Source organism: Accipiter gentilis, chromosome 7 (assembly GCF_929443795.1).
Source record: "Accipiter gentilis chromosome 7, bAccGen1.1, whole genome shotgun sequence".
NCBI classification, from domain to species: Eukaryota; Metazoa; Chordata; class Aves; order Accipitriformes; family Accipitridae; genus Astur; species Astur gentilis.
The window spans coordinates 16445375-16472054 of NC_064886.1; the positions used below are offsets into that span (position 1 = coordinate 16445375).

Here is a 26680-nt window from a genome sequence, read left to right on the forward strand (position 1 = left end):
TGGTCCCTGTTGAACCTTCTTCAGGGCCAACAGCTCCTATAAAGTGGCTGCACCTGGAGGGGTTGCTGCCTTGCTGGAGCTTGTTTTGGGGTAGGTGGGGGCTCTTTGTGGAGGGTTTCCTGAGCTACACTGAGGCTGATAAGCAGTGGAAAGCTTTGCTGCTTACTGGTGGGGGGCTGTGCTCTGAGCAGAGGTGTCTGAGCTGGCCAGGAGATTGAGATTTTGCTTTTTTTTGCAGGTTTAGTAACATGATGATTTTGTGGTTGTAGAGGTTATCTGGGTTTGTGGGCTTGGGGGCAGCAGGGTGAGGATGAGCTATCGTCTTGCTTGTGCTGTGTTAAGCATGTGAGATCCCTGGGGCTGTGCTGGGCCCCGTATGTTCCTTGTTATCTGAAGGTGGCACTTCAGTGGCAATGCTTCTCTTCTGCATGCTACTGAAGCGGTTGTGCTCTCAAAAGTGCTTAAGTGGAGCTGTGAAGGCCCTGTGTTTGTGTTTGGGGGGGGTGCAGGAGCCTGTGCTGGGCAGGGAGCTGTGGGTGCTCCACCTAATGCTGGTGGAGGTTGCAAAACATTCACAAAACCCAACTATCTGCCCCAGACCAAGCAGTCAGGCCGCCTTCATGCATTTAAGGAGGGCTCTTCCTGGAGGTAGACTGCAACTTAGCTGTTTTTGTTGCCTGTTATCAATGTCCTTATGCGGTGGCAATGGTCTTGGGGGATAATGTCAGTGTAGGACATGCTGTGGTTTTCTGGATGCAAAAATGATGTTCTTGCTGCCTGTTTGCATGCCTCTGCCTCCCAGTCACCCTCTTCCCTCGCGTCTCTATTTATATGTGACTTTGTGATATTTATTAGTCTCTCTTGATGTGTGGTGCTCTTAGGTGAAGAAATGCGTCCTCTTGCCATGTAAAGCAGAGGTGTTTAGGCACATGAAGGAAACCCACCTTGGTGGGCTCTTTCTCTCTGGGGTGGTGGGAGACCCCCACTAGAGGTGTGAGCAAGGTTCCAAAGGAACTTCAAGGTCTCTGTGTCTGAGCTCTGTAAACCTAAAATAAAACCACAGTAAATACATTTACATATAAAACGTGAGTAGATCTCCTAGAACAGTTCCTCCACGCTACTGGTAATCTTAGTCCAAACAGAATTAACATAGGCTGGAGAAACTCCTAGTGCTGTTGGCTTGAATCCACGTTCTGTGTGCAGTCCCAGTTGGAAAACCTTCTGTGAGGGCTGGAGGAGCTGAGTGGGAGATGCAGCTGAGCGAGATGGGTGTCCACAGGAGACAGAGATGCCGCTGCAGCCAGGAGCCCCACGCCGATGGAGAGGGAGCCAGCCAGTCTTGTCCAAGCACAGCCATGCCAAGAGTTTTCCTCTGCAAGCACAGGGGTTGCATGAGGAGCAAAGAAGACTTTTTCCAAGCAATTCTCCTTGGCAGCTTTTGAACACGCTCCGGCTTCACTGGAGCAAAGAAGAAATCCCAACTGGATCCTGCCTGCTCAGTGAAGGAGCACTGAGAGCTGAGCACAGCCCCAGGACCTAGGAGCTCCTGGCCTCCACCCCTCGCTGACATACCCCTACAGCTTCATTGCTAGGAGCCAAACACCTACTCCTCCTTCCAAGAAATCAATGGGGAGGAATGAACAATGGTGGAAAAGCCAAGGTTTATAGGCAGCCAAGTGGGAATGCAGGCAGCACACTGAAATCACGGCATTTTCCTCTGCAGCGATTGGAGTCGAACTGCAGAAGCAGTTAAGAGGATTAGATATTTTTGATCATATTTGCAGCTGCACTAGCTGTAACCAGGAGGAAAAATCCAAATGCTTCGTCTTGGGAAGTGACTCTGAGCCTGGAAGGGAGCGTTCCCTCAGGACCCCGCATCTGGGTATATGCTCAGACCCGGCTGTTTTACAGAGCTATGAGGAGCTGTCATTCCTACAGCTGAAGTAGTGGTGCTTGGCTCCCTTGAAGACTCAGGCTCCTGTGGAAAACTCACTGTGAGCCAGCCCGGATGCAGGGCTCTGAGCTGCGATAATGTCTCCAAAATGTCAGCTCCCACGCAGACGACCTACATCTCCCAAGTGCCACAGCCTAAATGAAGAACACTTTAGAAGCCCTGCCAGGCTTAGACCCAGATGTGAGAGGGGAGATCCCTTCCTGGACATCACTAAGAGGATTTCTTTAACAGTTGTCTTAGCACTGCAGTGCTTTAGCAAGGAAAACTAATTTCACTGTATAGTTAAGTTTCAGTGTCTTGTTCTCATGTGTTTAGTGCTGTTACAGTCCAACTAAAAATACCTGACCATTCCCTCTGAAGCTCAGCCCTGCAGAACTGCTGGTGAACAGCACTGCCAGCACTATAGTAGGAAGCTCCCCTGCTTTTCCCAAGGGATGCCTCCAATAAGCCCTTGGCCCTCACTGCAGGCAGGATGGGCTGAGGGGGAGTATGCGATCCATTAAGCTCTTTTTCCAATCTTAAATAAAAATGTGGCCTTGTAACCAAGGAAGAAGGCATCTCTCCTTGACACACATGCATTTGCTGGAAGCGCTTGGCCCTGCTCGCAGAGGCTGCCTGGGGTTCCTGCGTGGAGGGGCAGGAGTCCTTTCTCCACGGATGGAGCCTCAGATGATGCTCCTGGCTGGCGCAGGCAGGTTCTTCCTGAAGGCAAAATCCTGGATCTGAGCCCCAGGTGTAACGTGTCAGAGGAGGGGAAAAGTTCTGCATCTCGCTTCCGATTTGCCTGATGATTTTAGCATAGAGTCTTAGAGAACAAGGGAAAGAGTGCCAGAGGTAACAAATTCAACCCTTTCCAAATGCGGTCATGTGGTAGTCATCTGCCAGAAACATAAAACAAGATCATAATCCTAAATTTGTCCTTTGAATGTACCTGTGCCTGTTCTGTAGTAGTTCCCTTCTAATCCCCAGGGATTAATACTGAAGTGCATCGAAACATCTGAGGTGAAGGGGCACAGTGGAAATTCCTTGCGGGCTGGTGATAATAACTGAAAGCTGCTCTGTGAAGCAAACCTGAGGCTGACTTGGTTTTTAATGGACATCTGTCTGTAGGGGGAAAAAATGCCATGGCAACTGGCTTTCTTGTTGGCACGCCTGTCTCAGCGAAGGGATGGGGAGAGGATGGGTATTGGCGGGTCTGTGTAGCTGCGCTTGGGAAACGTGGAGGTACAGCTTGACGAGGCTGTGAGGCAAAGGTTGTTTATGCTCTGTGAGCACCAGATCTTGAGGGATTTAAGAGCTAAATCTTGGCATAACGATTGCTTTGTGTGCTGCTGCTTAGTAGGAGCTAGGCTGGCTTCCTCCCCCTCCCTTTTGTAAAAATGTGAAGTCTAAAAGTGTAAAGTGCTTGGTTGAAGGTTGCCTGGAAGTTTGCTGGGCAGAGTTGGTGTCTCCCAGTTTGCAGCTCTGTCCTAAAACAATTGCTACGGAGCTAGAACATCGCTGTACAGGTCCTGGAGCTTTGCCTCCCGAGGAGGGAAATGCCCTTGTTTAGTGACTGAGGCCAATGGAAAATGAGATCAAGGGTCATTAAAATGTTGGTTATAGGTAAAACAAGCTCTGGCACTTCTGTACCTCTCTCCTGAGCTCTGTGGATGTTACCATTTCCCTTCATCTCCTGTTGGTTGCAGGAGAAGCAGCTAGCACACATGGCTCAGTAGGCACGTCTGTTATCTGCGCCCTCTCTGAACTGAACTGGAGGGGGATGCTGGTGGGCTGAGAGAAATTGGAAAGACATAGTTATAAAAGTGCAAGTGCGGATCAAAAACTGTGTCTGATGGGAGCTGGTCTCTGCTTGGAACTGAGCTGTGAATTCGAGGGGCTGCAGGTAACGAGAAGACACTACGCAGAGACTAGGGTGGGGAGGAAAGGCAGATGTAGGCAGCAGTTGGCCCACCTGGTCAGTTTGGAGCTTTGGGCTTTGGTTTTGCTCGTTGTCATGTACGTACCTCTTTCTGGTTCAGCCAGTAGTGTATTCATCAGTTAAAACTGATGGCAGCTTTGCTGACGAGCTAATATCGTATCTCTCTGGGAAGTGCTTCTCATGTGTTAGAGTACCTGATTTGTTTTCCTAATGCCTTTCCAAGTGTTTGGAGATCACTGTGCCCATAACACTGGTCACAAAGCTTTAGTCTCCCAGAAGAGCGTTAGAGATAATGGGACTAAATGGCAGAAGTCTTCAGGGAAGAGGAAACACATGTGTAGAAATGCTCAGTTCTGTGAGCTTCTCTAGCAGCCAATTTGGCTTAAAATAAATGCCGAGTGCCTGTGTCAGTTGCCCCTCCATAGGCATGTGCGTTTCATCTTGTTGAATGCTGTTGAGGATCACCCTGGGTAGCTCAAGGAAGAGAGCACAACACCTAACAGCAGGTTAGATCAAGGAAATGTTACATCACGTAGCACTTCCTGGTAAGTAATGATATTATCAGACTCATTCATCTTCGTATGCAAATACAGCCTGCACATGTAGTCACAAATCTGAATGAAAATAGTAGTCTTGAAAAAGAGCAGCTCTAACCTGGAACATGGACAGGAAGGGCAAAACAGAACATGCTTCTCCATTAGAAACCTTTGCTTTTCTTTCTTGACCACAGGTCAGATGACTTTGAATCCTGAACATTTCTACAACTAGACCACTGCACCCTTTGTCACAACCTCATTTACAACCAAACTAGTAGCTGTAAAGGTAGGGAATAGCAAAAAAAGTGAGGAATTGATAGACCCAAACCATAAAAGTAATAAATACAGAATATTGGGAATGGCAGGCTATCAAAGGACATATGCAGGTAAAGGGAATGATGTGCCATAACAGCAGTATAATCCCATTACGCTGGAAATTTGGGTAGTCCGCTGTAGATGTGTGTTCACAACAGAAAGGTAAGGAACAGTGTCTGTGCTGGCAACCACCAAAGAAGCTGGCTGCCACTGGAAACTAACCTGCACGTTCTCTGCTGGAGCTATTTTAATTTGGTCAATTCTTCTATATTTACTTTTAATGTGTTTTTTTTACAAAGATGCTCGACAAACAAAAAAGGGAGGACACAATGAAAGCCAAACAGAGCTTAACAAAACAAAGAATACATTGAAGGAGAAAACAAGTCAAACTGCAACTGCCCTTGAGTCATTACTGCAGACGTGAACACGAGTCTTATTCATATGCTGCTTTCCAAGCATGTAATGTCACCCCAAAATGTAGTTTTGTGTGTTTGTATGATGTCTTAGAAACCATTTCTGCCCATAGAACTTATTTCTGTATTTTTGACATCCTTGAATATCAAGGGCTCCATCTTTGCCAGCAGGACCCCACAGCATGGCTGCCACTTCAAAACGCTGCAGGCTCTTTAATAGTTCTTAACCTTTAGCCACATAAATAGTGACTAATTGCTCTGCACTGTAAACATTCTTAGCTGAAAAAGCATTGAAGTAATGTCCTTTAAAAAACCCCAACTATTAAGCGACCTGGATATGTTATACTCAGTCTCTTATCAGACCTCCTTGTGCTTTTTCTTGGTAACTTTCTTTTAAAATGCAAAGCACACTGATGAAACACACCGTTGAGTAGAGTAGTTTTTGCTAGCTGTAGCTTGCTTAAGTTAGTTTCAAGGTGTGTTTTGGGTCTTCAAGTTGCTTTCCTGCTGCATTTCTCCTAGTGTGGTAGCACTTGGAGGCCCTCCGCTTGAGGTCCAGTAGGACCAACAAAAAGATAGAGAAGACTTTATAAACAGTACCCTAAAGAGTCTGGTTAAATGCAGGGGTGGTTTTACATATATATGTGTGTGTGTGTATATATATATATATATTTTAAAAAAAAAAAAAGTCTTTCCTTAGATTCTTTTAGGTAATGTTAGTTATCCCATCACACGCAGTGAAACAAACTTTGACTTTTACAGTAAATGGTCCTAAAATCTGTGGTGGTGGCAGCATGAGCTGTTTTCAGCTCTGCAGGTGCTAGTGTCTCCTACAGAAAGTCTTAAGTCTGCAGAAATCCTTGATATCCTTTTCTCTTGGTTCCGTAGCTGTGAAATAGGAAAGTGTCTTCTAGTGCGAGTTCACTAAAATGATTGAAAAATGTAGTTTCCTTAAAACCACTGGCTCTCTTTAGGGCAAGTATTTTCAACGGAAAAATTCTTTGTGCTGAGCCCATTTTGGCTAGTATCTGTCATCCAACCTAATAATGTGTTAACCACAAGGTTATTTGGGCCTGTAAGGTAAGACAAAGCAAGCAGTTTAACAGTCAAAAGTGTAGGGAAAAATGCTAATTTAAGCAAGCTGTTAAATATTTGTTATCTTTTTACCATTGTGTGTTGCCACCCACAACTCTTCCAACCGCATGGGAAAGCTGTTGCTTTACAAGCTAGGTGTATAAATAATGCCTGCCTAACAGCACTGCTCCTTTTTATTACATTTGAATCCTGTGGGATTTCTAGAGCATTTCTATGAATAGATTAAACTCTGAGCATTTTGAGTAACCATGGCTATAAATCAATTTAGCTCTTGGTTTTCAAGTTACATCTGCTCTTACTTATCCTGTATGTACACAGATTTTTAACAGGACAGACCAGGCTTTATTTTCATGTATTGGTATGAGTCGGTGAAACCACTGCTCTGCGTAAAGCAGGTACCACAAACATGGCAGAGCAGAAGTTGCTGTGCCTTAAGATTTCTGCAGGAAGCCTGGTGATGGTGGATAGGTGACAACAGGGAGCGATGGCAGAACTGGCATCTTGGGCTCAAATATTCTGTCAGTGCAATGCAGATATTAATTTCTTTGGACTGCAGCGGGGTGTTTTTTTTTTTTTTGGGGGGGGGGGGGGGGGGGGGGGAGAAGAACCAACCCAAAAATCTGTGATACTGAGGGGTTCTCAGCAAGGAACGTGGCAATCCCTTTGGCCCCATCTTGTTTTCCTGTAGCAGCTCCACTAGTAGGAGGGCCGTGGGATGTGAGTGTTTACTGGCGATCGTTCAGTATCTCTGCGGTTAAAGGTAGGAGCCGGTCTGCAGCTTGGCTACTGAGCGCCGGGGGGCTGGGGTTCTCCATTTCGCCTTTCACAGCTAGTCGGCGGCTCGGCCATTTTTTTTTTTTTTTTTTTTTTTTTTGCTCCTCCTGAATTTTGGTGTCTCTCTTGTGTCTGGTTTCTTTTCAACGCTGCACTGCTAGGCCGAGCCCGCCGTCCTCCCGCTCCGGCTCGCTGGCGGGCCCCGGGGGAGGCCGAGCGGGGCCGGGCGGGCAGCAGCAGGCCCGGGCGGGGCCGGCCCAGCCAGGCCTCGGCCTGCGGACCGGCCCGGGGAGGAGGCCGCAACCCAGGGCCTTGCGCCGCCGGGCGAGGCAGAACGTTCCCCTCAGGGGCCGGGGCCTGTGGGCCGGCCGGCCGCCCTCCGTCCCTCTCTCCACCCGCAGAGCGGCCGCGCCGGGGGTCTCCGCCCGGTTGGCACCGGCTCGGGTTTGCCCTTGCGGCTACCGCGGGCGTGAGCTGAAGGTGCGGGCGGGCTCTGAGGACGGGGGGGGAGGAAGGGCTGCGCCCGCGCGGGCCTCACGGCACAGCCGGGCCCGTCCCGTCCCCTCGGCGGGGCCGGGGCTGCGGCGGGAGCTGCCGCCGTCCCGCGCCGCCGCCTCACGTGTCCCCCTCCCCTCCCCGCCTCCCGCCTCCGCCCCTTCACCCGCCGCAGCACCGCCGCGGCGCCCTCCGACTTCCCGTAAAGAGTCCGCGCTCCTCGCCCTCTCCGGTGCTGCTGCCTCACCGCCCCCCTCGCTCCCTCATCCCCCCGCTACCGCCGCGGAGGTGCCCGAGAGGCGGCGGGGGCGACCTCCGCGCCCCTCCGGTCCCCTTACCCGCCACCCCGGCCCAGCCTCTCCCCCCCCCCCTTCCCCCCCCCCCCGCCGTTCCGCGGATCCCTCCGCGCCGCGCTCCGCTCCCTCCGCCCCGCTCGCACTGTTTGGGAGCAACCGGCCGAGCCAGCGGCGTCCCGGCCCCGCCAGCGCAGCGAGGCCCCGCGGACCGGCCCTCGCCCAGTCCCGGCGCTCACCCCCGGCCCTCTCCCCTCTCGTCATGTCCCTCAAGCAAGCGGCGGCGGCGGCGCAGGCCGCCGGCAACAACCGCAAGCCCCCCGGCGGCGGTGGCGGCGGCGGCGGCCCCGGCCTCCCGTCAGCCGCGGGCGGCGGGAGGCAGAACATGGGCAGGTGGGTGCGCGGCGGCGGGCCCGGGCCCGGCCTTGGCCCCCGGCCCCGCCGCGGAGAGCCCGGCGCGGTCGCCGCTCCCCCTCCCCCGCCGCTCCCCCCCGCCCTGCACCGGCCTCCATGGGCGGCGGCGGCGCGGCCGGGAGGGGGGGGGAGCGGGGCCTTGCTGCATGGCGGGGGGACGCGGCCCGGCGCGGGGGGCTCCGCCCGGCGGGGCGGGAGCCGGCATGGCGGCGGGCGGGGCGCACGCAGGCCCGCCGAGGGGCCCGCCGGTTCCGCAGTGCCGCCGGGGCGAGGCCAGGCCGCGGCCGGTGCCCTTCAGGTTGGCCGGGGACGGCGGAGGGCACGGCAGAACCTCCTTATTTTTTCCGTGACGGGGCGGCGGCGGGGTGAAGCCCCTCGCGGCCTGGCGGGGCCTACGGCGGGGGCGAGGGGCGCCGCTTTCCCCGGGCCAACGTGACCCGCCTGCTGAGGAGGAGGAGGAGGAGGAGGCGGGGGGCGAGGCGCCGTAGCCGGCCGCCGCACGTGCGCCGGGGGGGGGGGGGGGGGGGGGGAGGGGGGGGGGAACGGCGGCGGCGGCGGGAAGGTGCCGGCCGCGATGGCGGCGGCCTCGGGACCGGGGGGGGGGGGGGGGCGGCGGTGTTGTCCCAGACGGGGGAGGGGGTCAGCGTTCGTGCCTTGTGGAAGTCGGCGGAGGCCCGCCTGCGGTGGAGCTCCTTCAGCTTAGTGGGGTTTATTTTTATTTATTTTAATCTGTGTGTATACACACACACACTTTTTTTTTTTTTTTTTTTTAATTTAAATCGCAATAAAATTCTCGCGGGAAGGGGGAGGCCGCAGGAGTGCTCTTCGGCTTCATCGGTGGATGGTGGTTCTAAGCACGGCTTCACTTTTTTCCCCACGTTTGGGGGGTGAGGAATTGGGGTTTTGCAGCAGGCTCAGATTCCCCCTCCCCATGCACGCTGCGGAGGCCTTGCTGTCTCATACTGCCTCTGGAAGATTGATCCTGCTCAGAGAGCATTACCTATACAAATTCACACACATTTGAGGGAGAGGAAGGGAAAAAAACCCACAACTTTCTAGTGTTGTGAATTTTTCCAGTGCTGTGGGGGTCATAACAATCAAAGCAGGACAGTAACGGTTTTGAAGGTCATAGTCACTTAGAGCAGTTTCATTTCAAGTTTTATTCATCTTGCTCTTCAGCTTGACTTTTATTCTTACTCAGTTTTATGCTTTGGCAATAAAACACAATTTACAGTGGTCCCATTGTTGGACATCACTGGAAATAGGGTTTTACTTTCTTACCAGTGTGTGGAACTGGAAGCAGAAAAGCTTTGGTGGGGTTGAAAAGGACAAAATAAACTTAAATAGTAACAATAATACCTCAGCACTTCATTGCAGTGATTTAATAGTTTTTACATATGGCTGTTTAGATTGAACATGATGTTTACTGTGCTCTGCTAAACAGTTATCCCTCCCAACACACAGTGGCACTGTAGAGGTTAACGTGAAGGGCAACAAAACCTATGGCTTTTTTTTTTTTTTTTTTTAAATTCAGTATGATGGTGAGCACTTCTCCCTGTAGATTAGGGGATGTGAGCATCAATTTCTCTCCCAAGTTTTTAAGATTAAAGCCACTGGATTTCTCCTACCAGTGTTGCCTTTCTAGTTTTGTTGGATAAATTCCACTTCAGAACTCCTTAGGGAGTTCTGGTAGGGCTGCTAAATAACTGACATGTTCCCTCAGAGGTGTTCACACTCTTTTTTTTGTTGATCAATTTTTCAAGATATTTCTGAATGAGGGTCTGTGAAATCAACAGTCCCCAGGCTGATGGAGCCCCGTGGAACACCTTCAGAGAACTTCTATTGTTGTCCTAAAGAAAAGTCTTGTCTTTTGGGGAGTTCAATTTCAAAGATGGTTCATGCTGCAAATTTGTTCACGTAAATGAAAAGCTAAGTGGCTTTTCTATTTGAAAAATCAAATTGTTTTTTAGCTGGCCTGCATCTTGGTTTCAATTTGAAACATTATATTATTTAATAGAAACGTAAACAGCTCCAGTTTATGCCAGGCTTCCTTCCTAGCCGCTCATTTCCCTGCAGCATGAGCATTCTTCTTATCTTCTTGAGATGCAAAAGAATGTTAGTTTTCGTGGCTAAGTTGCTCTTAAAGGCTTAGGTTTGGGTAGAAAGCTCATTGACAGTTAACTGTGCTGGACCTAATTTTCTGCTGTGTGTTTATTACTGTAAGACTTAATTGGGCTAAGCACCTGGTTCTTCTATGTCTGATAGTGAGTGGAGGGTCAGCTTTGCTCGCTACATTTGTTTCCGTGGTTTCATAATGATGGATATATGTATTTCATATTAGAAAAGTGAAAATCTTGTGTGAACAAATATGATATTCCGGTATTTGTTTTTATATTACTAATTTCTTTTACATAAGGGGAAAAATCACAAATGAAGCTATCTTTAAAAGTGTGCAAGAAATATAAACAAGAAGGATCGATACCTTTTTTTTATAAAGAGGCACTAAGTGAAATGCTATGTTTGTTTAATAGCAACTGCATGTGCAATATGGCAGATGGGAAATTGGGCTGTAGGGGTGATGCCAATAGCACGTTGAACTGTAACTGGAGAAAATGTAGACCTTGTACCACAAACCTGCTCCGCTGTGCTAGTCAAAACATTATGTGATATCTACTTTTTGTGGTTTAGTTCAGTTTTGCCCTTATACAAGCACAGGAAGGTTAGCTGTCCTGTGATCGAAAGTTGCATCTGTCCCAGTATTACTTCAAGCACTGCATCCTTTTTTGTTAGCAATTTTTCCCCATTGTTATTTTGTCTGAAGGCAAAACACCTCAGACTCAGGTTTTAGATGGTTACCTGTCTAGTTACAATTGTGGTAGAAGGTCTTTTTCCTTCTTATTTGGTAACTTTCTTGTGTAACTGGACTTGGGAGTCCTTTAAGAATATTGTAAGTTACTGTCTTTTATAAATGGCTTTGCCCATTAAAAAGTTAAAACTGAAATGATCCCATAGCTTGCTTTTGAGACTTAATGCTTCTTGCCTACTCTTACTTTCCTTTTTCCTTGACATCCTTTTTTATTAGCCTAACTAAAGGCTTAAGTACAGGGCAGAAGAGAGATGTTCATTCTGTTCAGACAGAAGTAATCAGGAATATTGAGTGCTGAGGCACTATGATACAATGGAAGTGACTGTTCTGGAGGTTTGATCACACGTGCCATTCAGAGTTTTTCTAGTTTGTTCTAACATCTTTGTGTGTGTTGGTTTTAATGCAACCGTGCTAAACTGCTGAGCAAAATGAATGGATAACCTGCAGGTCTCCTTCCTTATTGCTGTTAATACACTTTAGTATGGTATTATATGCCCACTTTTGAGCAAGTTTTAATTTAGCAACTGATTCATGGCAACGTATACGAAGAAGGTTCTTCAATGACTAAGTCCGTCAACAGGTTACAGATGTGCACTGGGTCACACTTGAGTTGGGTTACTTACATATTCAGATGCTACAGAAGTTGTCATCTTGTGGGAAGACAGGAGTTGACATTACTAATGTCAGTACTGGGGGAAAAACTGCAGAAAATAATGCTGTAGGACTTCTTGTATAATCTTAATTTGACAGCTTCGATTCGCTTGACTTACATAGACAAATACTGCACTTACAATTTTGTACTTCTGGTTTCTCCCTTAGAAGAAAGCTTTACCAGCTTTCTGCACTTGTAATGAAAGTTCCTTAGAGTAGCCTGTAAATTTGTTTTCAAAGCTGTAGTAATGTCAGCCAGTACTCCAGAAACATCTATTCACTCTGTTAAGTTCAGCAGTCTTTGTAGTTGCACTTTTGCTCTAGACGTTAATTGCAGTATGGTCACATTTGTTTCTTAGTCTCAAAGTGAAGATGTTGCTGGAGAGAAAACCCAGGACTTTCATATCCTGGGAGGACCTGTGTCCCTTGCCTTAGTTTTTACTTAACTGGAAAAATACAAATATGTGACCCCGTTTTGCTTATACAAATGCTCTACTTGGCATGTAAACATTAGAGGGGGGAGGTGAGGGATGCTGAGGTGTAAGATAGTAAATGCTCATAAAAATAGGAAAAAAAATTGCAAGTTGCTGCTGGGGAAAAGTGTTTATTGTGCTGCATTTGGGATTAAGCCCTTATGGAGACTTTCACTCTTAAGGTGTAACTGCTGGCCTGCAATGAGTTGGCTACTAAGTTTAATTGCTTGGTCGTTACTTTGTCTGGTGCAGCATTTTTCTGACTTTGTGACTTTGCTACCGCAAAGAAAAGGGTTTACAAGTCAGATTTGCCAAGCTGCTGTGCCTTTCCCAGGCTTACCTTTAACCACATTTCTTCAATACAAAATGTTTTGGTTTTTTTTTTATTTATTTACCATATTTATTGTAATCAAGATGTGGTTTTAGGTAGGAGTGCCAAATTGCTACTGACCCTTCTAGTTTCCCCCACTCCCATTTCTTAGTCTTACTCTCCTGTTTTAAATTGTGGTAAACTTCTGGCAAAGACCATCTACTTTCTGCTTTTGTAAAGGTCCTAGTTTTTTTCATATGATGCTTCAAAGATGTGTCAAAGTGTAGTTTGAACTTGAGTCTTCACCTCTTGGAATATAAACCTCAATTTGATGGCCTTGGTGTTAGCAGAAGATACGCACAGTTTTGATTGGATTGTAGCATTGGCAGAATTGGTCAATGTCTGTCTTTTTTTCCTGTTGGTGAATGACTTTCCTTTTCTCTAATGGTTTGTGTTTAACAGTTGTAGCTGGAAAACAAGAGGTCCCGTCTGTAAAGAGATCTGTTAGATCAGAACGACATGTAGAATTTCTGCAATTAGCTTAACTCTTGGCCTGATGTAGAAGTTAGGACCTCTTGCCAGTGTGGATGCACACAATCAGATTGTTTCTTAAAGAAATGTGGGTAAGAACAGTAATTTTGGAAATGTGGTAAGAGATGAAAAATCTGTAACGCTTAGGTTGATGCTTAAAGGGAATACTCCAAATTTTCTGACCAGTCTAGCAACCCAGTTATTTAAGTTCTAAGAATACTTGTAACTAAAAATGGGAGTACTTTCTGTTGGAAAGACACTCTTTCACTTTTGACCATTTCTATAGCTGATATAGGAAGGAGTATCTTCTAAAATTTTTGAGACCAACAGAGGGAACTGGTGAAATTGTTTGACTTTGGCCACGTTCTTTGAAAGACTGTGTTGTTGACATTTTCGATTGTAATAAAAGGAAAAATCAGAACTGGACTTTACCTCTCTTTTATTTGGGTGTTTCACGTCTGGTGAAATGACTTCCAGAAAGAAAAGGATTGTTCAGCTGAATACGATGCAAAAATTATGTTCCAGGTTCACGAAGGGCTCACTTCAGCACTGTGCTATAGGTAGCCATTTGACAAATGGCAGACTTGGTAAATGGTGAGACTTGCTTGTCTCCAGAGCAAGCCTGAAGTTGTGAAGCTGCCTTATGGAGGGTTAAGGCTGATAGGTAATTAAATAAAGGCTATTTGCATTAGGTTTTTTTCGTGAGATTAGTGCTCTGCAAGTATTCTGAAAATGTCAGCTAGACATCCGAAATCTGCAGTTATTGCCAATCAGCAAATGTCATCAGTGTGCATGATGCTGTATGAGACTACGTTTCTGTTTCAGAAGCTTGTTTTCATAAACGAGTCAGGTGATAGTTTAATGGTTTTTCATTTTTTCCTTGTTAAGGCCTTTCTCTGATGGACTAGCTTATTTCTGCAGAATTTATTGGAGGGATATTTATGTTTGTTGGGAGAAGTTCCTTTGATTTCTTGAGTAACTCATGAGCTCTGTTTATAAGGATGTGTTGTTTTGAGAGCAAGGTTATATTCAACCACAGCATAGTGTTTTCAAAAGCAATTGAATGCAGTTGACGTTCAGTTCGGTACAGATTTCAATGTTGTTTGGATACTTTTAAATGTAGACATGATTCTTTGGGTCTCTTTAATTAAATGGTTGTGCATCTGTGAGGTGGGTCTACTTAAAAATTGGGTGTTATTTTTAATAGAAGACTTAATTTTGCCTCACATTAGTGTGCACTCCCAAAGTTGTCTTAATACTAATCTAAATCACTATGAGAAACATCTGAAACTAGGACTTCTTGGTACGAGGAAGTAACTTTGAAATAAGGTGCATCAGTGAAGTTGAGTAATTATAGCTGTTGCAGACAGGAATGCTGCTGGGACTCAAATGTCTGAGGCGGAGGGCGCAGACTGTTACAACTCAGTTTGCAAGGTATTAAGAACATTAATTTAAAGGCTTTTTAAGTGTCCCAAGTGCTACACGTTGGCAGATTTGCATTAAAAGTAGTTAGTGTTTTTGAGGGGATGGACAGACTTAATTAGTTTCACTTACTGGGTTGTGATAGTAGTTACAAGCAAGCTCTGTAGGTAGGGCCTTGCAATCAGGGATTCTCTGTAGCTTGCAGCATGGGTCAGTTATTTGGGTGGCCCTTAATCAGATGGACAGTGATGATGTACTGAGCCTCTAGTCTTGAAGGACTCTCTACTAAGTAGGGATTGGGCCTGAAAGTGGTTTTTGGTTTTCTGTGCCAGTAAGTTTTGGGATTTGCTTTAGTTAACAGGATTCTGCTTAAGAGATAATATCTTTGGATTTTTGTGATGACACAGGCTTAGTATTTTCTTTGTTTTGTCTTCTAATTTATAGTAGGTAACCCTCTTGCCTACTAACCAGTGTTACTTGCTTGTAGGGCAGTAGCTTGGAGGATAAATGCTGTGGGCCCTGTAGTTGTCAAGTTCTGCTTTAGGGCAGTGCTGTTTTTCCCTGATCCCATTCTCAACACTGAATTAAGATGGGCTTTTGAATTCTTACTCGTTAAGAAATTAACCAGTTTCGGCAGTTCTTTTAATCGTATCCCATGTATGTATTTAATTTCAGAGGTCGCAGCAGTGGCAAAGGACCGCCTCAGCCTACGGTAAGTGTATGTTTTTTCCTCATTTTACCAGTTGTAGATATGAGGAAACAACTTACGTACAGTGAACCCAAGTGTCAACGTAAGAATAGCAGATACTGGAATATTGTCTCAATTTTTTCCTTTGGATACCATGATGAATATTTTAGACTGAGATACGCCTTTCTAAAGATGTATCATCTTGCATTCATTTAAGTCTCCTGGGAGCGTGAAGGGGGGAAGGCTTAAACTTTTGACTATACTAATCTAAATCTTCTGCATTTTCTTGCAATTACAGTTTTAGATACAGATAACATTTAACTTAAGGCAATGCTTTTGAATTAGTTCCTATCTGAAGATTCTAACATTGGCTTCTCCCTTAAACAGATGACAGTAAGACAGCATTTAGTTAAATAAAAATAACAGTTTTGTTTAGATTTACTATAAAATAGCTAACCCAGTATTATCAGTAGCCCAAATGTGTAGCTTTAGTTATTGTCGAGGCTATATATTGTTGAAGTATAGGTGCGGCTTGACTTGTAGAACATAGTTTTATCAAAGCTAAAAGATGTGGATCTTGATTTAAAGAGTGGATCTTTGAACTGCACTAATCAAATATTTGCTAATTTGTTATTGGCCTGGTTTTCAAGGATGACTAATTTTGGGGAATGGGGCAGAAGTAGGAAGGTTTAAGAGGGCTACAGTTTACTTACATAAATGTTTACTGAAGATAATCAAGACTCTTCCTTAAAAATAAAGAAGCTTTGAGTAAGAGTGGTGAAAAAGGTCATATGCAAACACTAAACATCATAAAGGCGTTGGTCTTTATGTCCTCTGTACTGACTGTTGAGCATAGGAGCATCCTTAAACATGTCTTTTCAGACCAGGAAGGTGGGTAACATGCAGGAGTAAGTGGATGAAGTAGCTGACAGTTTAAAATATATGTTGTCAGTTAAAAAGCTCAAAATATGGCGAGGTCCTTGCACGTTTCAGCATCTCTTGTTTCACAAGCATGAAGTTGACAAGGAGAGATACTAGATGTTGCAACAAAACCCAGACATCGTCGCCACTTCATGTATGCTTATGCGAGTGTGTCATCTAGCAACTTGGATGATACTTGGTCAACCCTCCTAGTGTAGGATCTCAGGTTCTGATGCTGCATTGAATTACTTTTGACTAATTATATGATGGGTTTTGAAGCTCTTTGGCACTCCACAATTTGGTGACTTTAGCTTCTGTTAATGCATGTAGTCAGGTCTGTTAGATGCAAAGATGTAGTTCATCAGGCCCTGAAAGCAGCTTTTTACTTCTACAACAGTTGAAGTGCCTTATCCTGTTGATGGCTGTTAAACCAGAGGGGGATTTTAGCAGGGCTTTTTCAGTTAGGAATCTGTGCGTACGAGCTTCACCCAATCCACAAGAGAATTTCCTTATTGAGTGACATTAGGGGCACTCTGTAATGTTTGTTTGTTTGGAAGGGTGTTCAGATCTTTAATTGATCAGAAAAAGGGGTAAGGGTCCTCTGGAAATCTCATGTGACCTGTGTATATTGACTGAGACAGGTTTTGGACTAATGTTTCTAGGAACTAGTATGTCCTGGTGAAAGCCTGTGTTATTTTTGGTGCACTGGCTTTTTGAATTGTTACAAGTGTTTCTGTTATATCTTGACAACATCTTTTCTATTTTTCAGATTTCTTTCGATGGCATCTATGCAAACATGAGAATGGTTCACATACTTACATCAGTTGTTGTAAGTCTTCATATTAGGAAGGGGGGTAAACAGTTTCTATAGCGACACAGAATTGTTATCGCATCCACTAACTGTAATATAATGGAGTGAATATGAAATTTTAACAGTAGGCACCTTTTGCCAAGATTGAACTTCAAAGATTCACAGTAATAGCTGTTCTGTATTTTTGGCTTGGAAAGGTTCAAATACAATTTGCAGAGGTATGGCAAATTTCTTAGGTGCACTGGTCATATTTTGAATTTTCTGTCTTTAGAGAGTTTATGGATAAATAAAATGAGTCTGTGTGCAGGGAATGGAAGCCTTTGTCCCCAGATTTTAAGGGAAGTCCTGACATGCCAAAATTGAGTAAGGCGCACTGTCCCACATCTGCGTGAGTCCAGGATAAGCCTTCATCCTTATTTATACCCACATGTATGCACCAATTCTGGTTTTGCACAAAAACTTGTTTGTGTATGTTAACTGGTCAAGAGTCTTGTGAGTACCAAATATGCTTCTGTGAGTATCTTTAAATCCCTTCAGAACAAATGTTGGTACACAACCAGCTGTTTGCATCTGCAGAACGCAGTGGCGTATTTATAAATGGGCAAATGTTGAATGAGTAGATTTGACTAAAAACTGAGCTGTATTTTTACACGTGGTGCTTACATAAATACATTTTTGAGAAAGTGATTCAAATGTCATTTGTCAGGCTGGTAGAAAGCTGTATTTTCATTTTTCTTGTACTCTAGGGATCCAAATGTGAAGTACAGGTGAAAAATGGTGGTATATATGAAGGAGTTTTTAAAACCTACAGTCCTAAGGTAATTTTTTTCATTTTGACTCTTCCCTATTTTAAAAGATCCTAATACTTGAATAATCAATGTTTGATTAAAGTTTGAATATTTATTATGAGTTATTTTGACTATTCACGTCTAGGTCTACACAAGCAGATTCATTTTTGCAAACTGTTGTAAGTATCTGGTTTTTGCAAGTATGTGAAGTTACCGAGTAGCTTATTGTGCATTAAGTTAGTGTTTTCTTTTTATGTCTCTAATAGTGTGATTTAGTGCTTGATGCTGCTCATCGGAAAACTGCAGAATCCAGTTTGGGGCCAAAACGTGAAGACATACTAGAGAGTATCTTGTTCAAGTCTTCAGATTTTGTTATGGTGCATTTTAAGGATATGGATACCAATTATGCGAGAAGAGGTATACTTGTTTTTAAAGTTGTCTGTATCTTAAGATCTTAAGTCAACATTTTTCAAAGTAGATGCTTTAGGATCCAAAAACTAAAGTTCACATTTAAGACTCTTAATTCTTTATGAGTGTGGAACAGCCAAATATCCCATTAACATCAATGGAAAGAGCAGATGCTCAGCACCTCCTGAAATCGGAAATTTACCAAAATTTTTAAAATGGGTTGCAGAACCTTTGTGAGGGGCTCTCTGCTTTGAGTGGCTTTTTTGGTGTCTGGAAAGCAAATCCTTAGTGGTGTTACAAAATATTTTACAGATTTTGTGGGAGGTTGGGGTTGGTTTTTTTTTTTTTGTAAATGTCTTTCTAAACTAGTCTGTTAAATGTTATATGAGAATCCATGAATACACAAATGCTTTATCAAAAGATTATTGTTCAGAGTTGATGTGTATATATAAAGTCTTCAGTTATTTAACTAACTTTTGTCTCTAAACATGCATTCATATAAATATTCTTAAAATACTACTTTAAACAGAGCTAAAAATTCTTCAGGAAAATCCACTATTTGTGTTGTTAATTTCTGCTTTACTACTTGTAGATCTATTGTTAAGGTACCCCAAAATACAGAAGAATCTAGTGAGGTGGCAGGCAAGTGGTCTTAAAATCTTGGAAGACATGGCTTGAAACTGTCAGAATTAAATGATTTTACAGGCAGTCAGGCAGTCCTCATACTTTTTTCTTTTAATGTCTGACCTCCAAGACCCTAATTATTTTTCTGGAACCTAAGAGGCTCATAAGTCAGACAGCTCTAGTTCCTTTGCAGAATTTTTTTTTTATTATTTTTTTTTGGGGCAGCAAGTCTCAAGGGTTTTTATGCTTATGTTCCTGATTTCCTGGCCTAAGGAATAAAAGCAAATACATAGCTTTCTGTGCCATGGAGTGAAATTGCATATGTGTACATTTTCAGGTTGATCAACACTGTTACTGGCAGCTAAGTGGTTATTGTTACACACATGCTTTATTCCCATGTAGCAGTGACTTAGAGGTGGGTAGAGACTGGTGGACGTTTAATGAGATCTTTGTCTTTTCACCTTGTGTTCGTACATGCATATGTTCTTGCTGATTTAAAGCTGAAGAATGAGAGGCTTGTTGTTTGAAGGAATTTGCTTTTCCCAGAAGAAGATGCATAATGTCAGAGCAAATGTAGCATTGAAATGCAGATAAGTTCTAGGTTCTGGATGGGACTTTGAATTTAAATTACATGAGAGCTATTTTATAATGGGTATGCTACGAACATCACTTTAATGTAAGTGCAAACTGGGCTCTCCATTACCCAATCTTCACAGATTTTGAGCAGATGAAGAATATACTACTACTTCTAGGAATAATTACTCAGTAGAAGTTTTCTAGAAGAAAAAGGCTGCTTCAGGTTGAACAGTCACTCAGTTCACTTTATTAGGTGGAATGTCTTTGAATCTAAATCTCATAAGTAGCTGGAGAGGAGAGCTGAAATAAAGCTGTAGAGACTTGGAGCAAGATAAACTGGAAGGCTTCAAAACTCAATAACCTGTAGTGGGTAAATTAATCTGCTTTCCATTTTGTCTCAAAAATGTATTATCTTGAAATGATACTTGAAAGTGTAAGTCAGTCTCTGATCATACCTGTGAATTAGAGCAATGAAGGGCTTTCTGCTTCTTGGGAAATATTTTAAATAAGCAAGGATTCAAAAGAATAGAAGCGTATGAACATGCATGCAGGAACTGCTGGCCTTTTGTTCTTACAAATAAACCCAAATCTTCATGGTACTGAGTCAGATAAGCCTGTGTGACTCACAGTAAAAACTGAGTCTGAACTCCTAGGTGAGGAGACGGTGTTCCTTGCCACGTTTGTATTGGGAATGGTTACTGTCTGGTGCCCAGAGAAGTTTGACAGTGTTGCAATTATCCAGGAACAAATTTTTGAATTGCTTAGCCCTCAGTGTTTTTTGGCTTTCACAGACAAGTTAGTAGACAGTTTGGACATATTTGGTTGGAAAGGCAGCTTGCTCTCACTTTTTTTAAAAATGTAGTCAAAACAAAAGGGCACTTCACGGGCACTCGGTGTTGCCATAGGAGAGGCGTACCTAGAGTAGGGTTTGTTTGGGTCTGTGTGTGTATTTTCTCCTACCACTTAGGAGACTACTAGACTTTGAGGAGGCCTTGAGGTAAACTTAATTTCTGCAAAAGGTACTGTTTTGGAAATTTTAGTGCATCCTGGTTTCCTGGTTCAGTGTAAGTATCTAGAGTTCTGTGGATTTTTATTTTGGCATCTGCTTCTCTGCTGAGCTGGAGGAGCGTGGACAAATGGTGCTCTTGACTGTGGGTCTTGATCACTTAGCCTCAGACTTGAATAGCAGAGATGTTAGCTGCATTGTCTGCCTATTTGACCAACTCAGAAGAGACTGGAAGAGTACTGGGAAAGAGCAGCAGGTGGGGAGAAAGGGATAGGGATAGATTTTCCTTTCAGAAGAGTGGAAAATACAGTTGTGTCTGAAAGAACCATCTGAAATAGTCTGCCAAGCACCTTTCATTGCTATCGTACTTGTGCGTCTTCAGAATAGTGAGCTGATAATTCATCCTGAAGCTACATGAGTAGTGCAAGTGCAAGGGAGGTAATGGCAGTATAGGCTTGGGGTGGGTGAAACCACCCTGTTTGGAAGCAGCAGTCTTAGATTTCCTTCTGCCAAGCATGACATTGCACGACATTGCACCTTTAGACACACCAGTAGAGAAAGTGTGGTGCCTGCCCAGATTGTAGAAATTGGAAGGCTTGGGAGAAAAAAATAGTAGGTCTGCGTAGATAGGGACATTGTAACAGTTTGTGTTTAAAAAATAAATCTGTCCCTACTTCCTGGGGCCTTATTTGCAACTCCATCAGTCTGCGTAGACCTTTGTCCTCGTGTAGATTGCTGTTAGGCTTCAGAAGGAAGGGAAAGGAATCACCTGAGGGTGTCTTATGGTGGAATTGGGGCTTTCTGCAATACAGGCAGGCTGATGAATGAAACATGCATTGGAAATCTCAGGTGAAATTGTATTCTATCCATCACCCCCCTTTCAGACTATTCTGTCTTCATTTAAAGAGGGACAGATGCTGTCTTCTGCATGTGGCAGTGGAAATTGACTGCCAAATAATGTGCAAGTTGAAATCCTTGGCTGTACGTCTGCTTCACCTTCTGAAGCAAAGGGGAAGTGCCTAGATCTTGTAGTTGCTAGATTACATGGGCTGCATGATTGAAGTAGGAGGGTATATTTCTCCTGTGTTCTACAGAACAAGCTTCTAGCAGTGTTTCCTGTAGTCTTAAACACTGATCAGTCGACAGTGCTGGTTTGCATATGATTCAAATTCGAGCCTTCTTGGCTTCTCTTTAAAGACAAGACAATTCAAGATCATAACTACTGTTAAAGTAAAAGGCTTCTACAATGTTTTTATTGTTTTTTTGGCACCCTTACTGCACTCTGAGAAAAATATTACAAATCCAATGAAAAAAGGCTGAAGAGAATTGGCTATTTAAGTTTTTCCTTGAATTAGCACTGAAAATGGCATTCTTCCAGAGAAAGTGTTGCAAGGGGAATAGCAGTAGGCATATTATGAACAAAGGAAGGAAATGTTGGCTCTGGAAAGCTGGTGGTAACTGGTTTTAATGTTTCAAATCAGTAGTAAGTAGTTACAAAACAAATGAGAGTTTACTGTTGAAACCTTTAAGATGAAACCTCAGTTTACTTTGGGCCATGCTAAACCTGATCAAAGCTTGGAGTGTGCAGCATGAACACCTTTGGCACATAATGCCGATTGGTTTAATAGCATTTGAACTGCAGAGTTGCACTTAATTGCATATTTGTGCTTTCCACCATTAGTAGCTCAAAACATGTTTGCGAAAACAAGCATGTTAAACACTGAAATTAATTAAACCCGGACTCTTAATTGCTCTATTCTGGCAATTTTTTCTTTTAACTCATTTAATAGCACATACTTGAAGAATTTGCCCAAGCTGAGTTTTTTCTCAGAATGTGTATATTTGCCTTTACTTATTGTGAATTTCTGTTGCATAGAATTGTCCTTGGGATTTTTTTTTCCAGTTAGCAGGCTTTAAAACAAGAAGCGAGGTCTTTGATATCAAACTTCTTTGCTTAGGAGATGTCACATTAAACAGGTACAGAGGTGGCGGGGGATAATTGAGTGTTATAGCTCAAGCTCTTTTGTTTGACCGGTTTTCATTTGATCTTTAACTTGGGTTTTACCATGTAGAAGAGGAATTGATTAAAAAATTTGGCCATGTGAAGGTGTCATGTGAATTGCTCATTCAGTGGCTCAGAGATATGAGGCACCAGATAAGGGGGAGGCTGAGCTTGTGCAGTCAGTATCTTGTCTGTTACTTCGCTGCCAGTCAGCTCTTGTACCAGCAGTTCATGTTTTAGCCTCTACTTTGCTAATTATCTTAAGAGCAATATTTTTGTTTTGGAAACAATTATTTGTAGAATTTATTTTTTACGTATGTTCTCAATTTTGTTGCTCATGAATTTTGGTAAAGTCTTGTTTGACTAGCTGCATTTTTAATCTTTGTGTCTCATGTGCTTGCCTAGCTGTTTGTTCCAGGAAAACAGTGATCTGTGCCTTGAGGTACTGTTCTGCTACATTTAAACTTTGCCTGGATGCTCCTGAGACCATATTGTCTGACTAGAAGTCTGCCTTTGTAGCTTGGATTTCTCCTAACTCTGGATTTTCTTTGAGTTGTAGAGGTTAAACTGATGTTGCAGTCTCACTTGTGACTTTCATTCTAAAGTGAGGGAGAAATGAAGAGCAGTGAAGTTTCCTGTGCCCCATGATATACTGGATTCTACTGGGAAATTTAGCATTGACTGTACACATCCTACTCGGATCTGTAGCATTTGTTAGATGGTGGAGTTTTTGTTTTGACTTGGGCTTTTTTTTCCCCCAGTTCACGTCTATCATTGTAATTTTTAACAGCACTCTGCTGAATGTTTTTGTGGCTTTTTAAATAAGAAAATTAGTGGGTTGAATAGATGAGCCTTATTAAGTGAGTATTTTATTCACAGTATCCAAAATGGCACAGTTGTGTATGGAGTTTGTCTGAAGTAATTTAATAGAAGTTAAGGAAGTATGCTTCTGAAATACAGAATATTACCTCCATCAGGTGCTGTCATCAGTCCTCCTAACTCATATTTATCTAATCTCATTGGAGAAGAGTTCCCTCTACTCCCAGTGAAGTAATGTAGAAGCAAATTTCACAGTTTCCTAAGTGACATAAGCAGCCTCCAACTTGCATTTGGTGTAAAATGTCCAGTCTGAGAGGATCAAACATGAAACACTGAATTAATGATGTTCGGCACAGAAGCAGCACTGCTCTCTCTGGGTTATAGCAGTGTTAGCTATGGGGTATTGATAAGGTAGACATAGAGCTTCCAAATACAAGTGCCTTACTTTTGCCTCCCTGTTAAATGTGCTCTTTAGTTACTACTTAGCTGTGGATTGAGGCAGCACTGTGTTACTATGTAGTTTCAGATGACATTTAAACATATCTGTTGTTGTATTATATTTTAAAAGCTGTTTGGCTGAATGGAAACGGAGAGATGTTTTCTTTCAAGTTGGTATACCTTAGAAATCTGTAGGCCACACTGAGGGGCTTTTTTTGTGAAGCAAAATGGGGAAGTACATGGGGCTGTTAATAGGTGGGAACATTGCTGAGGTTTTACTGTGGAAATGATCTTTGCAAGGTGGGAGATGTATAATTGGTCTGAGTATGTCTGTGAGAGGGACTAAAAGAGTTTAGCTTTGCCTGAATTCAGCCATATAATGTGAAAAAATCCACCTGTATTTATATCTGATGTCTTCCAATTTTTTCTCTCTCCATATCCGTTGTAGTTCCTTCAGAAACAGGTAACTCTTTTTGGCAGTCACTCTATGTCTCTGCATCTTGCCTTTCATAATGCTTTTGTTACCATAATATATAACAGGAACGTAATATCTTTGCTCGCACATTTATGGCACTATAAAACATGCATGCATAACTTCACAGAATCATTTAGAGTATCTTGCAGTTAGTTGGTGACTTCTGTTTTCACCCGTGATTTTACCTATTCTGAACAGTTGAAAATGCAACAATTGAAATTTTGCATCAGTGCATAGGTAGTACAACGATACAATGACACCCTTTCAGAACAGATTATAAGTAACCCCAGAATGTGCCTGCTAAAGGCATTGCATTTAGTGACGCGCTAAAATATGATCTCACTTGAAAGCGTTAACCTCCAGCTGCGTAGGTACTGTCACAGTGTTGGTTGGCAGACTGTGACATCTCGCAAGGTGATTGATGCAGGTTTTTGCAATTTCACATGAGCCCTAACAGTGGTGTGCCTTGTTAGGTGTCTTTCTTTCATTTGGCTTTCTTTTCTTATTTTACTGATTCTTTTGTATTTGAAATGAATGTTTAGCTAATAAACTTCTCTTACTTCTCATACATCTTCTATAACGTTTCATATAAGCTTATTAACAATGCTTAATCGCTTACCCATAGTTCCTTTGGTGTTTGCGTATGAGTTGAGCGAGCATTTCATGAGATAGTGCTGAATGTTATTAGACTAAGCACAGCTAACTTTTATGACAGATCATACCAGTATATGTGCAGAACTTCACTGTGAAATTCTGTAAAACAGGAATAATAAGCTATGTTAGCAGTCTGTCTTTAAAAAATCTTCAGTGATTGTTTAAAAACTGTAGCATCAGTGGCCAACTTCATATGTTGTGAATTCTTTTCATGATGGCTTTAAAGTTCGTTTTTCTTGGTAAGATTTCAGATCTTGCCAAAAGTTAATTTAAGCCACATTCTTCCATATCTGGCACTGCCTGGTGGTTTGATCTCGTCTTTTCTAAAGGTCTGAAATGTTTGCTCCTTATTTTATCAGTAGAGTGATAATAGGAAATTCTAGGTTCAAGGCTTATTTATTTTAGGCTTATTTATTTATAAGCTTAAAACAAGCTTACTTTATTTTTTAAAGGTCCTTCTGTTTAAGTATGGTAACTCAGATCTAGTTGCTTACAAATATAAAAGCTTGGCTTCCTTGATGAATGGCTTTGTACTTTTTTTTTACAGCACTTTAATATTCTAGTATTATTCCTTCTTAAGTCTGGCTTGAAACCTGAACAAGTGAAAATAAAAGCTCATGTTCTTTATTGATTTCATACACGTTTTTATAATTTTTATGAACAATAGCAGACCCTTACTGCTTATTTATTTTCATATGTTGTTGAGGACAAGAGGTAGAAGGTTTCTGAATCTTGCTGTGTGATGTGGGTAAGCTGCTGCTTGAAAAAGCTTTTGCAGGAAAGAAGACACCTCCGTTCATGTCAGTGAACAGGTGCACCAACCTAATGGATAATTGAGTTACACTGCAAAGAGAGTAAAAGTGTGTGCATGCGTGCTGGTGTGTTGAGGAGTTGTGGAAATTGAAGAAACTCAGGTATTTGAAGGGAAACTTATATTTTGCCCATTTAGGAAATAGGTTTGGGTTGCATTCATACTTTCACTTTTATATTTCCATAATGTTAGTATGCATTTGTGTGGGCTGTTTGGAAAAGCATATTGTACAAGTCTTGGGTTTTTTAGAGGAGTGGGGATCCTCAGGTAGTCCCTGTCCCACCCTGTCCTGCCCCCCACCGACCATACATGTAGCTTGTGTAAAATATTTTGAAATCACTGAAAGTAATTACTGCTATTCTTTGATATATTAGAAGTTAGTCTGTACTTTCGTAGTTACTCTATGAAGTAGGCAACTTTCTACTGTAATCCTGTTGAATGCAGCAACTACATGAGAAGCTGAATGATGTTTAATGTGCCTGCAATTCAGCTATATTTGGTTGTTCCTCAGAAACTAGTGTGTACATCTTCCTGTACTTAACCAAACTGATTTCACCCCCATCCCTCCCCACTCCATTGTAGATGCTTTTACTGATTCAGCCATCAGTGCTAAAGTAAATGGTGAACACAAGGAAAAGGATCTTGAACCATGGGATGGAGGAGAGACCACTGCTACTGAGGAGCTTGAGGCATTGGAGACAGATGTTGTAAGTAATGCTTTTTTATTATCATCTATGACAGCCTGTAGAAAATAAGCTATTCCTCTGGACATGCCTTGGAACAATTCCTTAATTTTAATGTAGTAATGAACTTCTGACTAAAATTGCTGGCCTACATTGTATAGATGTATGTTCAGTCTTTGCTAGCAGCTGCCACAGTACTTTTTTACAATTTGAATAAGAATAGCTGGATTTCAAATGCCACTTTTGGCAAATATTGACAAATGGCAGCTGCTGTGGTAACGGACATGTTTGACTCATGGACTGGCTGAAAGAGGAGCTTTTATTAAGGACTCCAAATTCAGCAATACACTGAAGTGATTTATGTTTAATCAGAGCATTCCTGTCTGACTATCATTGCATTTGGAAATTATGGCGAAATTGTGCTTAGCTAACTGTCTCTGAGCTAAGATGAAGGAAGTTGATGGAAGTCTGACCCATGACTTAATAAGCACAGATACAATCTCAGATTATGGA

At 43.1% G+C, this 26680-nt stretch overlaps 1 protein-coding gene across 11 annotated transcripts in view; it reads left to right on the top strand.

Moving 5' to 3' along the window:
• The first annotated feature begins 7926 nt into the window (after positions 1 to 7926).
• Positions 7927 to 26680, top strand: part of ATXN2 (ataxin 2) — a 53533-nt gene continuing 34779 nt past the window's right edge. For all 11 annotated transcript variants that reach the window (XR_007506782.1, XM_049806603.1, XM_049806604.1 and 8 more), the window contains exons 1-6: positions 7927 to 8189; positions 15139 to 15175; positions 16842 to 16901; positions 17630 to 17701; positions 17938 to 18088; positions 26067 to 26191. Coding sequence is in view for 10 of the 11 variants with exons in the window: in XM_049806603.1 (XP_049662560.1) it covers positions 8059 to 8189; positions 15139 to 15175; positions 16842 to 16901; positions 17630 to 17701; positions 17938 to 18088; positions 26067 to 26191 (576 nt within the window). In the remaining variant the exon portion in view is untranslated. The remainder of the gene's footprint in view (positions 8190 to 15138; positions 15176 to 16841; positions 16902 to 17629; positions 17702 to 17937; positions 18089 to 26066; positions 26192 to 26680) is intronic.